This window comes from Artemia franciscana, chromosome 2 (assembly GCF_032884065.1).
Source record: "Artemia franciscana chromosome 2, ASM3288406v1, whole genome shotgun sequence".
Taxonomy (NCBI): domain Eukaryota; kingdom Metazoa; phylum Arthropoda; class Branchiopoda; order Anostraca; family Artemiidae; genus Artemia; species Artemia franciscana.
This window is the reverse complement of record NC_088864.1, coordinates 49,315,177-49,335,369: the sequence shown is the minus strand read 5'-3', so window position 1 is coordinate 49,335,369 and position 20,193 is coordinate 49,315,177. Positions and strand designations below refer to the sequence as shown.

Below are 20,193 nucleotides of genomic sequence, written 5' to 3'. Positions count from 1 at the left end.
AATAGGAACAGTGTTGTTCATCATACAGTCTAATTCCAGACACAGTATATCGGTGTATTTTCAATTGTGGCTTCTTCTTGAAATACTCCTTAGATTTGCTCTCGACTTGGAGGAGGGCACAGGGGTCAATCAGAAGACACTATTTGTATCCAGATTCTTAAAAATGACATATTTGCAATATTTCTGGAATGGCTTGAGAGAGGGCCGGATATTGATCTGAAAATTTTGTGTTAGGAGGATAGAGGCTGTAAGTTTTTAGTCTAGGAGAAAGGGATGAGAGGGTCAAAAAACGTTGTCTCCGATCTGACTAAAACGCTTTTGCACTACTGGCCCCTGTAGAAGTTAGAACTGTATTCGCGGTTAAGTAGTGTGGAAAATCAAAAGACTGTATGTATACCCATGTTATTAAAATAGCGTATCAGTAATGTGCCAGGAACGACATGGGGGTCGATTTGAAACTTACGGGTAATGTTGAGGGGCCAAGTAAATCTTGAATTTTGACTTCGGAGAAGGGCCGGACATAAAATAAAAGGCATTCTTTGTATCTAGATTATCAAAATAGCATATAAGTACCCCAAATTTTAGTTTAGAAAATGTAATTAAAACAGTATTGCCCAAAATTATGGTTGATTGAATATTTTGACTGAATGTTCGTATTTTCCCCAAAAGTTTAATTTCTTCTCAAAATTTTAGATCTTAAGTAGAAAAGCTGAAAAATATTATACAATTTTGTCAACATACCAAAAATAAAGTTCTGTCAATTAAAGAACGAGCCTAATAAAAACAATTTCCAAATAGCTTTCAAAGAAAAGTAAAAGAAAAGTTAAAACAAACAGAAATTACTAAGAATTTATCAATGAAACCCAACACAAAAAGAAATTAAAATGAATAATTGCATCAAACAAAAGGTAAAAGTTACTCCTAGGGATGTATAGATGAATCCTAATTCGAACAGAAAATTAAATGAATAATCAACTCAAACTTGAAAAGAATAGAAATTATTAAGGCTAAGCTCCCTCCCCCCGCCAACCCTCTAAAGGCTAGATTGTCGTAATTTTCATTTTGAGTAATGTGTTTTCTGTTTGTCATAACAGCAACAAAATAATATCACACAACTAATGAAGGTTTACAGGTAAGAGGTACTGTAAACAAGAGTGGTGCTACCCCGTCTCAAACCCTCCGAAATGCTTGAGTGTCGTTTGCGCTCTACTAGAAACAATAAGTACACAAGATAAGTACATTTTTTAAAACCATTTAAACCTTCATAATTAGATATTTATTAGTAAGGATTAATACCCCCCTCCCCCAAAGAAAAAGGTCTATGAATTATAAACCAGTCGGGCCAATTTCAAACTTGAATCTAGCTACGTTCTCTATGCTCAGACGCTATTCCAAGCATAACCAAAAATCATTTGCTTTCCCTTACTAGATGCTAGGTGCAGTATAATTAAACCTGAAGTTCGTATTTTGTATTTCTTTGCTGTGCTGTTTCTTTTAAGGATATACACTACGTCCATATTTTCTGTGCTAAATGGTTTAGTTACGCTACGTCAATTATACAATTTAAACAAGTCCTCTCTTCAAGGGTCGTATCTAGGAAGGGGATGTTGAATCCTCCCTCGGAATGTTGCCCTGCTCGTAAAAAACGCTACAAAAATGCATATAAACAAATTTTTGATATATTTTTTTGTACTTTGAAAAATGTAAATTTAGTTGTGTGATATTTTTTTATTGCTGTAAGGACAGATAGAAAACATATTGCTCAAAATCAAAGCTGTCTTCAGTAGAGTCCTTGGAGACATATATTTTTTTATGGGAGGGGGGGGTCAAACCCAGTACCCTCTTCGCCCTCTGGGTACGCCCCTGCTGCCTACTTACGGACTAAATTTGCTCCTTAAGGTTTCATTATGTAATATAAAGTCTTAAGTTGTGAAAGGATTTACAGTGTAATTTGATATATCCATTATTTTGTAGGATCCGGAAACTGAGCAGTGGTTCTATAAGCACTCAGACGTCCGCCCATGGGATCCTAGGAATGATTTATACCAGTATGAAAAGGAGTTTGTTATCTGTACTCGGACTAAGCATCGAACTCCAGTTGTTCGCTCTGGCTCTTCTAGTGTAGTTGATAGGACAGGATCGACACGCCAGCTGAAAATTCCTGTCCAAAATGAGGGATTGGGTCATGAAAGCATAATTACGAGTTCAAAAATACCTGTGATGAATGGAAATCTCAAGGAGCAACTTGATGTGTAAGTAAAGGGCTATTTTGAGCTATGTGGTAGTAATAATCTAAAACACAAAAAAATAATTAGATAAAATTGAGTGAAAAAAATGAAGCAATGGGGGGGGGGGTATAAACTACTGCAGTTTTTTTCATTTCCTCCTAGATGGGTGGTATTAAACCCCTGTTCCATGATGGAACAGGAGCAATTCTGCTCCATCATTAGTGATCATCGGTCTTGTGGGGATATTCTAATGCTTCGAAAAGTAAAAGGAATGAATAAAAAGAAAAAAAGGAAGAAGATGAAAACTATAATTAAAAAGAGAAAAAAGGTACGTTTTTTCAATCATTAATCATAGGAAAGCAACCCTTGTTGGTTAGCGAAAAAATTGTCAACATGTTCAACGAGTATTTTTATTACAGTTGAAACGTTTAGATAATAATTATCTAAAACACAACAAATCATTAAACAAGATTTAATGAAAATATGGAGCAGGGAGGGGGGTTAGAAATTGCAGCATTTCACCTCATTTCCTCTTATGTGAGTGGTATTAAACCTCTTTCCAAAGCCTGGCTCTTCATCAGCGAATGGTGGTTTTATGGGAATAGTTCTTTGCAGCTATCAAAGTAAAAAAAAGAAGAAGAGGAAAACTAAAGTTAGGATTAACGGGGTAAATGAAGAAGAGGAAGAAGAAAAAAGAAGAAGATGAAAACTAAAGTTAGGATTAAAGGGGAAAGTGTACCTTTTCAATCATTAATTGGAGGAAACTTAAAAACCCTGGTTTAGACTTTTTGAACTTGGACTATTTGATATAAAAACCAAGATATTTAAACTATTTGGTATATAAAACTATGGTATGAAAAAGTATTTGGTATATGAATGACTGTATTTAAAGCCATTTTTCAGGCCGTATACATACATATATAACAACAAACAAACTAAATTATGTAACAATCGACTTTCGAATAAACAAGACCCTTCCGGACAAAATTTGCCACTGCTACTATATTTATTTTCGACGTCGACTTCAAAGTTCCAAGAAGGGGCTCACGACCACCCATCCCAAGAAAGCTCCCTCTTAGCTCATTTAGCCCCTGACACCTGAAAATAAAATGGTCTAGCCCATCAAGATCGCCGCAAATTGGGCAAGTATACCGCATTTCCGGGTGACACCTATTTTTCCAAATACTGTGAAGAGGGAGACAGTTTGCTCGCACCTGCATCCAAGACCTCAGGGATTCTTTTGGAATCCCTAATTTAAAATATAGCTCTTCACCATAATTTTCTTTCACCTTATAGTAAGAACTTAAGCTTTCCGACTGGCTAAGGTCATTCCACCATTTCTGAATTTCTCGGTCTTCCAGCCTTGTTTGGATCTCTGACAGAAAGGCTTTTTGATCTGAGATTGGACCCTCTCCTCCATTCCATGCATACGATAGAACCTGTGCTGTCCAGTAGTTTTTTGACATGGAAGGGCCATGACGATTTTTGTCCCAGGGTAAGTAATTCATCATACGCTGCTCTGATGAGTCTTGAGGAGGGACATTGCAGTATTTTCAGCCAAAACTTAATTAATTGGATCTGTCTATGTTTTCTCATGGAGAAAAGTCCTAAATCTCCCTTGATGAAAAGTATGTGAGTTGTGGCGTGCAGACCTAGCATTCGTTTATAATATTGTAGCTGTAGAGTTTCTAGTGAATTTGCCACTTCTAGGCCCCATACTTCCCCTCCATAGTGGAGGATTGGCCTTATTTTTGAGTTGAACACGTTTTTGTGCATCTTTAAGTCACCTATTCCCGTCAAATTACTGTTGATGAACAGCGTTGCCATTGCTGCTTTTCCTCGATTTGCCATCTTCGAAATATGATTGCTCCATCTTCCGTTCGATGTTAGATGGAATCCTAAATATATTGCTTGAGACACAACCTTCACAGCTTCACCATTCAAATTAAAACTTTCTTCATCTTTATTTCCTGTTGATTGTCTACGGCAAAAAATCATCACCTCTGTCTTTTTTGTGTTAATTTCCAGTTTCTTTTCCTCTAAATATTCAGGTGTTAAATCTAACAGAGTTTGTAGCTCCGAATTGGATCTGGTGAACAAGGCAATATCATCGGCAAATAATAGTAATGATAATACTTTATTTCCAAGGTGTACAACTGGCGCCTACCTTTTTTCAAGGTATTCGGCAAGATCATTTATAAAAATAGCAAAAAGTTTCGGTGATAGGGTACTACCCTGTTTTACACCTTTTACATTGAAAAAAAAACTCTAGATATACCGCTTCCTGCTATCTTTACCACATTTCTGGTCAAACAATCGAGAGAAGAACCCTTAAAAACGGTGACGGAATTCCTGTTCCTAAAAGCATTCTAAACAGAATTATACGGTCAACATTGTCAAATGCTCTACTTAAATCAAGAAAAGCCACGTACAACTTTCCGTTTCCCTTGCAATACTTACTAATCAACGCATTTAGAACAAACATTCGATCAGATGGTGAGTATCCTTTACGAAAACCGGCTTGCTCTTCTCCCAGAATTTGCCTCTCATCCAGCCATAATTCCAGCCTTTTGTTTAAGATTTTGTCCAAAATTTTTCCAAGACAGTTTCAAAAGCTGATTGGTCGGTAAGTCTCGCACAAACTTGCATCACCTTTCTTAAATAGGGGGATAACTACAGATATCTTCCAAGGATCAGGCCACTTTTTTTCTTTCATAACCAAGTTATACAACCCCAGAAGCAGAGGTAATAAAACTACTTGTAGTACATTCAAAGCCTTTGCTGGAATTCTATCTGGTCCTGGCGCAGACCCACCTCTAGTTTGTTTTATGGCATCTTCTACTTCTTCCTGCTGGATTTGGTGGCAAAGGTGACAATCTTCTTCCAGTAGGGGGTATTCAGTGTGGTCACAAGAGGGGGTCCCGACTTCTTCTGCCAGTTTTTCGAAATCGGGTGGGGGCTGTTGTGTGCCAGATGCTGTACCTGCTTCTAGTTTCTCAAAGAAGGGGGGCCACTCGTCTTCCTGCGGAATACATTTGGGAGCAGTCATTTTTTTGATGAAACTCTTTTCCAGAATTCCCGGAAATCATTTGTCTTATAGAAATGCGCAAGTTCATTTTGTTCCCGCCATCGAAACTCTAGTTTCTTCATTTTTATCATTAGTTTATATTCTTTTCTTTTACTTCTATACTGTCGGAGCAATTCCAGTTTCTCAGTTTCCTTTTTGGATTTTTTAACATATTCTAGCATGTGATTTAATTCTTCTTTTTTCCGTTCACATTCACTGTCGAAGAACGTGCTTTTTTGTTTCCCCTTTTTTTCATTTTTTCAAGTAAAGGACTCCGTATCAGCTCGGCAAATTTTGAAGAAACTTCATTTACATCACCCGTATTTTCCTCAATCTCACATGCTAGGGCATTCAACTGTTGAACCATCGGCTCCGAGCAAAAATAATCTTTTATTCGGGTTACATCTTTCTCCACCCACTCACATTGTATTCTTGATTTTATCAAGCCATTGCTACTATTTCCTATCCCAAATGTCTGATACTTTAGTTTTTCTCTTTTCCGCTGATTTTTACTAATATTTGTCAACTGATAATAAAAAATTAATGGAAAATGGTCAGAACCAGCAAAATGCACTACCTCAAGGTTTAGGGAAATAGGTGCGAGCCTACTGTCCACCAAAACATAATCAATGACACTAAAATTCGTTCCGGAAATGCAAGTAAACTCACCGCGTCCCGCATCATTTCCAAACCTTCCATTTCCAATGACTAGACCAAATTCTCTGCAAATGCCCAACAACCTCCTTCCCCATTGGTTAACTTTTCTTTTCACATCTTGGCTCCTCCTTGGAATTTTCTAGTTCTCTGGAATCCTCAGTGCCATCAAATCATTTCCTGAAAGAGAAACAAGGGGAATTTCTGGTTCTTCTGACGTATAAGCATTAAAATCACCCATCAAAACAAAAAACTCTTCACTATATTTTCTCTGTAAATATTCCAACTCATTTTCAATCAAAGTTCACGTATCTTCTTTCATATAACTACTATTCTGTGGAGCAACATATATGCAACCCAGGATAATCTTTGATCCATCATGACACTTAAGGTTTAACCAAATAATGTTCTCATATTTACTTTTTATTCTATGACAAACTTCGAAACTCTGCTTTTTCACAAAAACCGCGACTCCGCCGTAAAAACGTGCATTACGGGAAATTTGCCGGTCAGCACGGAAAACTGTGTAATCTTTAGCCGACAGATCCTCCGAAGGCGGGGTCCATGTCTCAATTAAACATGTTACATCACACTTCAGTAAAGACTCATTTAGACACTGTTGTTTTTTATTCATTAGGCCTTGGACGTTCCATGTCATAAACTGAATTTGTTGTATACGGCCTACTTCCTATTCCTCGAAATTGAAAGGGCTCCTTCGTCTATTTCTGAGTGAGCGGCGTGGGGGTTCTCGACCAAGGCCTCGATTTGGTGGGTCACGAGTTACGATCCGACGATCCTGCCTGTGACGATCTTCGGGGCTGATTATCTCTTCTAAACCTCGTTTACTCGTGGCTCCGCTCACTCCGGGTTTTTTACCGTCTGCCTGGCTAATAGCCTGGTCGTGTGTGAGACTACCGCTACGAATATCCGAGTTTACCTCTGACATTTGATCCCCACCTTCGCTTTCCATTTCCGCGTTTGATCCAGTGTACTCTTGCACTTGAGATCGCGCTAGTTCTTTTGCTTTATTTCTTCCATTAGTTCTAATTTTCCCTGATTCATGTTCATACGTGAACAATTCACCGTCTACAAATAAACGAGGGCCCCTGAATTTCACCTCACGGTCCTCTTTGATTGCTTTCTGCAAAAGTAGTTTCAGAGCGTTGCGAGCAATTCTCTCGGCCCGTGTATAATCCGGAGCTAGGGAGATACCGCAACTCTGGAAGCGAACTGAGTTTCGCAAAATCAAATCTCGCAAATATTTGGTTGTGAACTTCACTAAAACTGGACGGATTTCTCCTTGTTTTTTAGTGTTCAAGCGGAATGCGTCATTTATGTCCCATCTCCTGATCTCAATCTTTGGCAAACAGCCGGAAATGACCTCACTGATTTCCTCCGCAAGTGATCCCCTAGGTGGGTTTAGGGGTTTAAAATTATAAAAAATCAGGTTTGACTGTTTTGCTTCTTTTTCTAACCACTCTCCGCGCCTCTGCGATTCGTCTATCTTTTCTTTTATTTTCTGGATGTCCTCCGTGGTTTTCGATTGCGACGCCTCATTTTTCTTTATTTGGGAGGATATGGTTTGCAGTTCTTCCGCTATCGACGCGAGCTTAGAAAGGCCCCCAAGCTGGTTTTCAATATTTTTCAGACGCTCTAAAATATCCAGATTTGCTTCGTGTTGACCAGACATTTTCGTTATTTAAAATTAATTGAAATTTACTTATCTCAAATAGGGACAGGCCCACGCAAGCAGTGGCAATCACTTTGTGGTCAGTGGCCCGATGGGACCTGCCTGGCTTATTTCCCACCGTACTCCGACATCCAACAAATCATCCAACAATCCAAGCCTTCCTTATTGCGTATATATTTCACTTATTGCGAAACTTCAATAATCACTGACCGTCACTGTATTTCAAACGTAATTTATTCCAAACTTTAATCCTGATTCAAAATTTTATCGATGCTCACAGGTCAAATGCCAAACGATAAACGATATGAAATTATGGTATAAAAAATAATTGGTAAATAAAACTTTTAAAATCAAATATTAGACTAAAAATATTAGACTAAGATCTCGGAAAGCTGGTTAGTGAAAATTGTATCCCAAAGGATTGTCAGCGTCTTCAACAAACATTTTTGTTTCAGTAAAAATATCTAGAATCTGCTGTTATGTATATGTTACCATGAATCTCCAAAAATGGTGAATGTTGACATTCACTGGTGAATGTCTGCTCTACCTTTTTTCTCCTTGGATTTTTTCTCCTTTTCTCCTTTTTTCTCCTTGGCGACTGACTGTCGCCAGTCAGCTTTTTCAGCTTTATGCAAGGTTTGATGGTGAAAGGTTAGGTTTTTAACCAATTTCTGAGATTTATAACCTAATTTAATACAACCTAACTTTAACTTTTATCATCAAAGCTTACACAAGACTGAAAAAGCTGATTCGCTAAGCTAATTGAATCCAAGCAGAGAAAAGGGATTTTTGGACATTCACCGGTGAATGTCGACATGAACCGGATTTCGAACATTCACAGTAACATATATAAATGATAAAAGGATCTTTTTCGTTATGCGTATACCACTGCTAAAGATCCCTATAGCATTTTCGTTGTACACATACCTAATATTTAAGGTTTAGATTTATAATCTAGTATTTGATTTTAAAAGTTTTATTTAAAAAAAAAATTTTATACCGTAGTTTTTCATACCAAATAGTCTAAGTACCAAATAGTTTAAATATCTTAGTTTTTTTTTACCAAATAGTCTAAGTACCAAATGGTTTAAATATCAAAAATTTAAGTTTTATACTAGACGAAGAAAATAAATATATTTTAAATATTGGCATACACATAACGAAAAAGAGGCTGAAAAATATTGAATTCCAATCTGAGATAAGCTTTTCTTAAATTTTCAGTTTGTTTTTTTACCAAAGTGTTTTTTTCTTGTGAAGAAATTTATTATAGGTTAATGATTATGTTTGCAGGCGGGAAAGGTTGGAGAGATCCCCCCAAAATTTCTTGGAGTTTACTTTTCCAGAAGTTTTGCAGAGATTCCGTCATATAAAAACGCTCTGATATCTATTGAGGAAATTAGTGTTCCCTTCGAAAGTCCTAGGTCTGTATTCCCATAATTGCCATTTATTTACTGAGGAAAATTCTAGAAATGGAATCCCTAGTGGGATATCCTAGAGTGAACTTTATCCCCTGTAAAACCCCTTATCTACGTAGATATAAAAAATAGGGCTTTCTCTATGGTAAGGCATCTTCATTTTTACATCCATGATGTGTGGGGGGGGGGGGGCATGCGAATGAAATGGTTTTAATTTAACACAAGATGGACAACGTTGAATCTTATGCCTTTACGTGGGGTAATTAAAAATAGTAAATATGTAAATACACACTGACTAATGGTTAAGATATGCATACAGCAGCTTCAGTTGCATATTTTTAATTATAGTTTTCTGCTTCAGTTACAAATTATTATATATGCTTCTTTCTTCTGTTTAGCAATCATTTAATTCGATAATTGCTTTCTAAATACAGACAATTCTAATATATACAGTTATAAATTAGTAATAAACTAATTTAGAATAAGCGTGAAAACGATAAAAAATACTTCTAAAGGCTGTAATGGAATAAAAAGAAAAAAGGGAGAAAACTAAGGCAGTAAAAGTAGTTTCTAGCTGCTTTGTTCCGAAAAAATAGTGCCTCATTAAGAAGAAAATATTTACTTCAAAAATATGTCTATTTGGAAGTTATTGATAGGAGAGCACTGCATTTGTTAGACATGTTAATGCATGGATTTATTTCAGGTATGTTCTTATTTGAGAGAGCGAAATTTGTCGAAACCAAAAAACATGTATCTTAAGAAAATCCTTAGAAACTGGAAAAAATTGTGAAACTTGAAATTCGAGTAAAATCTTAAGGGTCCGTGCTCCGACTTTTTTGTATTACCAATTTTTAGCAAGTTAGGTGAGTGAGAAGTTGAGTTGAACTCTTGGTTTTAAGCCCCTCATTTTGATTAAGAAATGTCCTGTTGCAACCTTAGATAAAAGGCTATTTCGACATTTAAATATTTCTATTAGGTAGGGTTATTAAACTTTTTTTTAACAGGCTTCTTTAATAATATTTATTAACGATTTTACGAGAAGCGAATGGGAGAGGCAAGTAAAAAGGAGGAAAATATGTACCATAAGAAAAAAATATCCTCTATAAACCAGTATGAGCAAGGCTAATCAACAAATACCCTGTTTTTCACCTTCCTTGTTCAACTTCTTACCTTCTCCAAGCTTTCTCGTCTTTTGATCTATTTCTTTGTTTGAATTGATTAATTTGTGGTGCACATGAACAGATCCTAAAATGAAGTTATCACTTTAGACCCGTGTTTCCCAACGTGGGGTGCAGGCCCCACCTGTGGGGTATTGCAATATTTTGGTGGGTCATGGGCAGGACATGCACTCTTTGACTGACTATACTTTGTAGCTTTAATTTTGGAAAAAAAAACATTTTTCATGAGAATGGGATCACAATCGTATGCATTTAAAGAGCAAAAATATACATGGTAGTTTTGCAATAAAGTCATGCATTATATAGAAGTTGTTTTTATACAGACAATATTTGGTATTAGCATAAAATATGCATAGTGTACGACCCGAAAATACCAAGTTAATAGCCTTTAAGGTTCCTTCAGGGGAATCCATGTAAAAATTTCAATAACAAGTCTAAGTATCACGGGGGGTATCAGGATGTCTGAAATTCCTAGGTGGGACTTGGTCCAAAATCGGTTGGGAAACACTGCTTTAAACCCTAATAGCTATTCAACAATTCAGTTTTTTATGTTTTTATAATATTAAAAATTTCAACATAAATACTATGGGAATACATTTTACTTTTTTGTGTAACAAGCTTCGATATTCTTGTTGGTTGCAGGCCTGGGATCTTTAGGAAACTAATGATTTTAGTTTTTTCTTCATCAATCAATCAATGTCTTATTACCCAAAAAAACACACACGGGTTCATAAAAGGATTAAAAAAAAGTAAAAAAAAATAAAAAGCTAAATAAGAAAAAAGAACACACACATAGAAAACATACTATTTCGAATAACATAACATAAAAGATAATGCAAGGAGGATACAGATACTAATAAACAAATAATCTACGGGTACATAACAGGGCGGAGGGTATTCGACTTATCCATCTTACGCAAAAAGTGAACCCGACGCTCCTTAGCCGCTAGTAGTGGCTCAGATAACCCATAAGCTAAGACTATCATAGGATTCCCTTTAAACTTTCTGGTGTTTTGCTGGTTTTTTTTCCGTCCGTCCGGTCATTCAACCATGCTGCAAAAAGACTAAAGCGCATGTGCAAATGCACTTCAATGGGTGGATATTTATGAATGGTTGCGGGAGTTTACTTAAAGTTGAGAAATACCATTGATTCGAATAAATTCATTAATGGTCCAGGAAGTTACAAAGGGGAGAAATAGGTTGAAACGTAGTAACCAGTAATCAATGCTCATTATTTTATGAGTGATCTACTTTTTATCCTCTTCTTTTATGCAGGTTGCGGGATGATTTGATGCGGATGGAAGGTACTATCAAATCTAACGAATCAACTTTGAAACAGCTCGTACGCACTCTGGATACTAAAAGAGAACGACCTTCATCACGATCCGAGCTACTTCTATTAATCTTGGTTGTTGGTATAGCCCAAGCTTTCATGATGTGGTCCCTGTTATCGAAGTTACAGTGAAGTAGTGTTGTTGTCATAGACAAACTTAACAAGACTGTGGAATTTTTATCTTGACAACGCTGTAGTTTCCCATGCCAAAGATACAAGTAGTCCACCTAGCGGTTCTGCACATCATAAGTAACCCATAACCTTTTTTTTTTTTTTTTTTAGCTAATCCATAGGCGGAACCAGGTTTGATCTGAAAGGAGCTGGTTGAGAACATTCTTGTGACGGTTTTAGGCATAAAGCCCCCTCCCACCCTTCCTTCTTTTCAAGGTCCTTTTAATACTTTTCGTGCTGTTTGAAATTAGAGACCCCTAATAACAAATTCCTCACAGTTCCTTTCGCTCAAATGTATTCATTTGCAAGTTAATTTCGCAATTATTCATATTTAATGGATATTCATTTTCCCACAACGCCAGATGGGTAAGTTAATAAACTTAAACTTTTAAATTTAAAAATACGATCGTTATTTTATATGTGGGGAAAATTTTGGAGTGGATTAATTTTTGGGAGAAATTTTCCTTGGGGAGAAGTTTCCCGGGGAAAATTTTCTGCGGGTGGGAGGATTTCTATGGCGGGGCACTTCCTACGGAGGAGAAGTTTTTGAGTAGGGAGTTTTTCCCGGGGGACCATAGAGGAATTTTTCTTGGGGCTGGAATTTTCCGAGGGAAGAATTGTTTTTGGGAGGAATTTTTCAAATGCATTTAAAATTAAAATACGATCCTTATTAAAGCAGGGGGAATTTTTGCGGAGGAGAATTTTATGCGGGGCAATTTTTTTTTAATTTCCTTTCTTTTGAGATCGCAGAAATGCATGACGGGTAAGCTAGTGCTCACACCTTGGTTATACCCATGATCTCTTTTCCGTAATGGTACAATTTGGTGACAAACAAAAGTAATAATGATAATTACTGCAGCGCACTAAGAGTTGCTGCAGATTGCTGTTAATTCATGACGTCTTTGAATGTTTATTTTATCAAAAGTTTTTCTTAATACCTATAAAAGATTTTCAGAAATCCAATTGGATCTTGTAATTTTTATATTATTCTTGTCCGCTGGATGACAGTTTTTGTAGTTTTTTTTTTTTTTAAGTCACGTTTTATTAAAGGAACGAACTATTTGCACTTTTCATATACTTGATGTTTAATGATTTGATAATTGGATAGCTAGCTGTTAATCAGATAATAGATCGACTCTGATTTTTCTGTTAAAAAATATGCAAAGTGATTTGAGCTAAAGCTAGCTTCTCTCACCTATATTCTAAAGGATCGATCCAGGTAAGAAATTGGCTGGGATCAAGAAGGAACTCGACGTTAATTTCCATCCATAGTTTTGTTAGAGTTTTTCTATGCTCTTAGTAATTTCTTGAGTTATTGCCATGTATTTTTATTCACTTTTATCTTGGCTTTTTGATATTTACCCTTAATCGTTTAAGGTTTTGTCTTTTCACCGTTATATCTATTTATTTGTTCATTCAGTCATTGAAATTGTTGTCGTGGCATAGTATCTTTTGTACAAAGCCCAATTTAATTATGACAGAAGACACATACTGGATAGGATAATTTGATGGCTTTGTTGGGGCTGCGTCTGGTCACTAATTATTTGTCCGGTAGACCACGCTGGTAAAATGTGATTGGCTCGTCTGTTGGGCCAAAGAAAAAAACATGATTCACAGTTGTAGCTGTTTTGGATATGGAAACGAAAGCTAAAACATGATTTTATTACTTTAACTGAACACCCTTAAGTAAGAGCGATGTCCTTCCTCTTTCCCTATTGACTTTTTGGCTTACACGACTGACAGTTGTTTTATTATTATTATTATTATTATCATAATCATTATTTCACTTGGTCTAAATGTATATTCCTGTATAAATTCCAGGGTCCAAAATATTCCTTTTTTTCTTAGTTTATACTGCGTTATTTTGTGCAGCGTTTTACAGTGGCGGTATTGTTATTTAGTAGCAGTACCTCCTCTGTCTCTCTATGTAGGTCTATTTATATAGACCTGTTGCCCCAGAAGATCATTTTTTCCGTATACTCCGTATTCTCATTTAGTTATTTTTGATAGAATTTGTTCACCAATCAACACTGATCTTCTGTCCATCAAAAAACAGACAGGAAAGCAATCCATGTTTTCCTGTCAATTTGATTTATTCTTACTTTCCGCTCATCTTCTATTAAATGATGAACTCGAATCGGATTCCTTGCCAAGATCTTATGGGTTTCTGCAGAAATTAAAGGAGATCGGCACTGCCACACGTTTAAGATCGTATCTGGGTATTTCTTTTGGGCTGATGCTCTACTTCCTGAGACATGCCCCAGCCTGTGCAGGCAATTTAAGATGGATAACTTCAGAGTAATTATTTGCGGCATATGGTGCGACATATATGTTATCTATCTCTAATGTAGTTTTGTACCAAAACGGTCAGTTCAGGTTTGTTTGTTAAAGGGAGCAGAAATTAAAGTAGTTCAGCAATGTTTTCAAACGTTCCATTTTCCTCCTGTTTTGTTCTCATTTGATTTTCGTTCAAAGAAAGGAATTTCTGGTACTCCATTATTAAGAATAATCTTAATACAACAAAATGTCAAACATTCAGCATTAAACATCAAATAACCCCCCCCCCCTCCTTCACAAGACATTATGACTGGAATAAAGGGAGGAAGAACGAAAAAAAAAGAAAAGACAATCAGAGACAAAAGTTAAAAAGACGAAATATGAAATTCGTTCACACTAAAAATAAAGCTACTAATCAGCCGCCCACCATTGAAAACTCACCGAAAGCCAAAGTAGAAAGTGCCGTGTCAAATAAACAAAAAATGATACGGTTCCAACTTGAACCAGAGAAAATCGACTGCAAATGGCTGTTAAAGAAAAAAGAAACAAAATTCGATTAATCCACCAGAGATCAAAAATATTTTTACAATCCTTTTATAGACACCAAACGACTGACTCTTTCTAGCCAGCTCAGGTGAAGCAAACGTAAAACTACGTTTTGCCTACATAAAGTAAAATGATAAATACCGTAGACTCATAGGATACCATAAATACATTGACAACCCAGGAATTTACTTATGTTTTGAATAAAAAAAACTATTAAATAAAATATTTGCAGTTATTTCCATATAAAAGCAAAGTTCTTAAACTCTAATTTCTCATTCAAATCTCCAATGAAATTGAGACGGTTATGGCGAATGCGTGCTAGCTTGTTGATACTCTTTCGTAAAATGTTGCCTCCTGAGATTTCAACAATTGGTCCTACGTTGAGTTCTCTCCAGGAATATGTGTCATTTAGGGCTGCCACACCTCTCTATTTGAGAGCCCCCTTCCTCAGGATATATCTAGTACCCAAACCCATTCTCTCCTCTCTAAAAATGTCTGCTGTTAGCTTTCTTTCTGACAATTTCTGCAAACAGTTTCTTAGTTTGCTGGAAGAACTTATGTGACCTGACTCCACTAATTTCTCTTGTGTACGAACGAGAAGCGGAATAATGGTCTCACTTTCTTATCCTAAAATGTGCTGAATTAGGAGACCTTGAGAAACGAAAAGGTTACCATTCCCCAACCTCGCATCAAATGCGAGGTTGGGAATTCCCAAAAAATTGGGGGGGGGGAATTCCCCAACCCCTCGCATCAAAACCAAAGGAAATTAGTTGACGTCTCAGATTCCAAAGTTTTTTGAAGAGGGTATCAAAATTTTTGGTGTACCGTTGCGCAAAAAAATTCCAATATGAACTGCTGCTATGTAGAATTGCTGCTTCAGAGAGAGAAAAAAAGAATTTTTCCTTCACTTGATCTGTTTATTCCTATGAAGCACACTCTCTGGACAACCCTCGTTGTAAAATTCTCAAAAACAGTGATTTTTGACGTAGGCCTGGTTATTCCTGGAAGACTATTGAAGAGGACCCCCCCCCCTCCAAAAAGCTCTACTGTCAGTTTGTGTGTATATTTTGTCATAATTACTTTTGGAAGTGTATAATAGCCGTTTGAAGAGGATACAAGCATTTTCATTAAAAATTATCTTGTAAGCTAAATTATTTGTCGGTTTACTTCTTTAAATCCACTGTCAATTCCAAAGTATGATTATATTTTAATTGAGTATTTAAATGCCACCAAGACATATTTATTAAGCACATCGTAACATTGCTTGTAGCTGAGTTTTAACTGATATTGTATCTTTTTATTTATTGTTTTAATTATACGAAATATTGAATATTTCTATTTTTGTTCAACTACCCCTAGTGAATAGGAATGCCCTTTCTTTTATTACAGCTCTAGGCGAAGGTGGTTACAAGTAAAAAAAAAAACTTGAACGACAGTTTATTCCTTTGGCAAATAGAGAGAAAAAAAAAACAACAGAATATTCAGCTTGCAGATTTTATACACATAGGACAAAATTCTAAGCTTCTGTTTTCTCTAAATATTATGTACTATTTTATTTAATATATAAAAGTGTTTACTATAATCGGTAATGTTGGTGAGAAAACCCTTTTATTTGTATGCATTAATACACCAAAAGTGTAAACCAAATATAAGGCATAGTTAGTTGAAATGGTAGATTCTACACTGCTCCATCGTGCAGAGCACAGGGTCGAGTAATTTACGGGGTGGAGGGTTGGACTCCTAATCATGGGGTTTCTTGGAAAGAGTTGTGTTTGTCGAGAAAAAAAGTATTAAACTATTTTACGCGTGCAGAGGATAAAAAAACTTGGTTAAAGGGAAGATGGGGATCTTTTCTCACCCAAAGTGAGTATCTCCGAAGTTATATTTTTCTAAGTCAACCCCTGTTTTGTTCCATTGCTATGGATCGATTTTTAAATTTGGGTTTTGTTGGGGGGGGAGAGGTCGAGGTGGCATCAAATTTGTGTGGAGGTGGGGCAGTTTTTCCTCGACCCGCGCAAAAGAGTATACATTAGCGAATATTCTTAGGAAGAGATGGGCTCAATGTAAACAAAAGAAGGCTTTTTAGGGTCCTGTTTTTCATGCCTTCAACCTGTTGACTAAGTTATTCCTTACCCAAAACCAATCGTGCTAAAGCGATTTTTGATAAAAGCGAAGTGAGTTTAAAACTTAAAACGAGCATAATTTTTGAGTAAATTCAAAAGCCTTAAAATATCACATTGAAACTGATGAAAATCGAAAGTTACATGAGACACTGTAATGGGAATGAAGATCAAGTAATGGGCTAGTCACAGAAGTATTTTTTCCATAGTAAAATTACTTGCTTTATCGTAAATTTTTGGAATTGGAATCAGGAAAAACGAAAAAATTGACACCCATAAAAACAGGCAATAGGCTATATGAGGCTCAATTCAACAATGGCATAGGATTCTTAAAATCGATTCGAGAAGGAAATGCTTGAGCTTCCTTAAAAACCCAAACTCCTGTACACTTATGTTTTGATCAAATCGAAACGGTTATTAGAAATTCATTTTCGACAAGAAGAATCTAAAAATCTGACTAGACAGTATTCAGATGTACAATTGAATGTCTTGCCGAATATAACTAGATTTCACATATTTGAGGACAAGCGTTTGATATGTGCGAGAAATAAAAAATTTGATTTAGCAACATTAAGAGTAAGGTACTTGGCATCAAACTATAGCAATACCCTCTTAAGCAAATCTAATAAATTCTGAGGAACCTCTGACTCTGTTTTGCCAGAAATAACAAGGTGCTGTTTTCAACAAAAGCAAAAGAATATCTGATGAAGGTGAGTGGTTGCTGTGTGCTTGGAAGGTTTCGGGTTAACGTGTATGACACTACACTGTAGATGCATTATTTGTAACCATAAAACTAAGGTGCTCAAATAGTATAGAAGTCGCATTGGCTTTAAAATTGAACTTGAGGGAAACCTTAATCAACATCCAAGGGAGAGCAAAAAGACGGAACAGCTATATTTAATATATCGGACAAATGCTACTTAAGCCGAGAGAACACACTGCCTCTGAAACTAAAATTTGATAACTTCAACACAAGAAATTTATAAGTTAGAGAATCAAATGATTTACGAATATCTAGGAAAAGGATGGAGAAATCAAACCGAATTGTAATGTTGAAAACTGAAACCAATTTTGCGTACATGCTCAGTTGAATACTTCACACAAAGTCCGAACTGGTAATGATGAAACAATCTTAAATCTAGAAAAGTAATAAGCTGAGACATTGCTGCCTATTGAAAATCTATCAGCGACGGACAATAGGGATATCAGCCAAGAATTGGCGGAATCTCTCCTTGACCCACCATTGCACAAAGCAACAGCTCGACCACTCTCCCGAGAACTCAGGAAAATACTATAATAATTCAAAACGAGGTTTTGATAGTTTCGTCGAAATAGAATGAATGGAATGAAGGATGAAAACTATCTTAGTGGGAATAGTATCAGTACTAAGCACCAGAAGATGATTAATTTTTTTAACGGATACGGCATTGTTGCTATTACATGCTACTGCTGCTAACAGCTCATTGTAGCACCAAGCCACTTGAAGTCAAATCATCTGTGCACGCTCCTCCTCTGCCCCAGTCCTTAATCTCCTTCACTATTATATCAACATCAAAAGGTTGGCGAGAATATGTACTTTTTAAATGAAAGGGTGACTATCAAATAATCAAAGCCAACTAGTTTTATAAAACAAAAATAGAATTAAAAAAACCTTAAAACCGAGATGAAGAAGGTAGGAAGCCTAAAAAATAAAAATGAATATCAAGTTATTCGCCATTGAAGTCTTTAAAAATGGCAAGAAACCTTAAGTTTTCCTGAATTTCAGGATACATCTTATAAAATTGTTTTTATATTATTGCCCTCCCCTTGAAAAACTTCTACATATGTGCCGGTCCACTCCTTGAGTATACTAAATCACTGTGTACCGCAGGCGTGCAGAGAATTGTACAATGAAATCGTATATTTTACACTGATAAAAACAAGCTATGCAGTCTGTGGCATATCACTCTCAACAACTACAAAGGCTGGTTTCTCATAGATGTCAGATCCACGTGCGTCGTTGACTCTTATGATATCACCTTGTGTTGGTCCAAGCTAACTATGCTCTATCCACAAATATCAGCTGTACCATCAAGCCACCTGAGGTCAACACGGCTGGGCACACTCCTCCATCCCAACCCATTCAGAGCTTCCTTTACACCCTTCCAAGAAGCTCCAGTTTCTTTTGAATCATGGCTTATGACCTCTTCCTACCCCATTCAGGGACAACTTTCCTCAGGGACAGCTTTTCCTTTTACCCTTGACGGACTGCTGAAAAGGACGATATTTGGCAATCAGTCATCCTTCGTACACAAAACGGGTCCTACTCATCTCAATATTTCTTTTATTATAACCATTGAAAGTGGGATCGAACCATATTTTTCGTACAGCTTTGTTTGAAATACGTTGAGTCAAATGGGCTCTCAAAACTGCCTGTAGAAATTTATCTTGAAAACATCTAAAAATCCTATATCTTCCAAAGCGCACATGTTCCAGAACTATACTTGATCATTATATCGTTTTCTTATACCTTTCCAAACCATTTTCAACTGTAAAAAATACCCTGGGCCATGGCTATTCTACTTTTGACAGCGTGAATGCACCCAAAATATTTACTAACACTACTACCTACGTAAGTGAAGATATCTGCTTTATCGATCTTATCGTTAACCAACATCACCACTTTATCTTCATTTATTCCTAGTAAGAGTGAATTAGTCTTCTTAGCCTTCAGTTTTTAGACCTTTTCTTCCATCCTTAACTCTTGAAATCTCCATAAATTTTCAATAATACTTCCATCTAGGAAACTCAAACCATCAGCATGATTTAAGTCTAATGGAGTTTTAATTTTCTATTCGATTCTATGCTCTCCCATAGCATTTGCCGTGTTCTTTAGGATAAAGTTTATCAAAATCATCCATATAAATGAGGATAGAACGTAATCCTGCTTAACTCGATTATTGTTCTCGATTAATTAATTCTCAATTATTAACCTAAAATTGAAAATTTCGTCGACTCATCTTCACCCTTTCTTTAAACCACACTGTTCTTTTATTAAATTTTATTTACAGCATCTCTAAGGCTAAAATGTATCATCATACTAAGTAATTTCTTCCTATAGGATCCTAACTAATACCTATAATTACCATTCTCACTCTCATCTTCTTTTATAGGCTGTCTTCGTTATGGCTTTTATAGGCGAAGTCCCCCATGCTTCTTTACCTTTTCAGGCAGCCCCAGCATCCATTGGTACTTTTCAAGGCTCAAAAAGGTAAATCAGGGTTATTTCAAGTGGCTTTTTCACAGAAGTCGATTTTTCAATGAACAAAAAGCTGTTTTTACTCTGTCCAGATCATCTGAAAAAGTTGTAATGAAAGCAGGGCTTTGTAAAGGGGTTTGATTAAAGTTTATCGAAAATTTCTACTAAGGTACTTCCCCTTTTTTAAATAACTTGAAATATTAAACAAACACAAGATGATTTTATAGAGTAACGAAATAAATAGGATATATAATGAAAGGTGCACTTTATCGTGTA

General features: G+C 36.2%; 1 protein-coding gene across 1 annotated transcript in view; it reads left to right on the top strand.

Moving 5' to 3' along the window:
• The window catches only part of LOC136043099 (oxysterol-binding protein-related protein 8-like), a gene marked incomplete in the record, with an annotated part of 88,828 nt that extends 72,937 nt beyond the window's left edge, over positions 1–15,891 (top strand). The window contains 2 exon segments of the mRNA XM_065728049.1: positions 1,975–2,252; positions 11,508–15,891. Coding sequence (XP_065584121.1) covers positions 1,975–2,252; positions 11,508–11,697 — 468 coding nt within the window.
• Between the last annotated feature and the right edge of the window lie 4,302 nt (positions 15,892–20,193).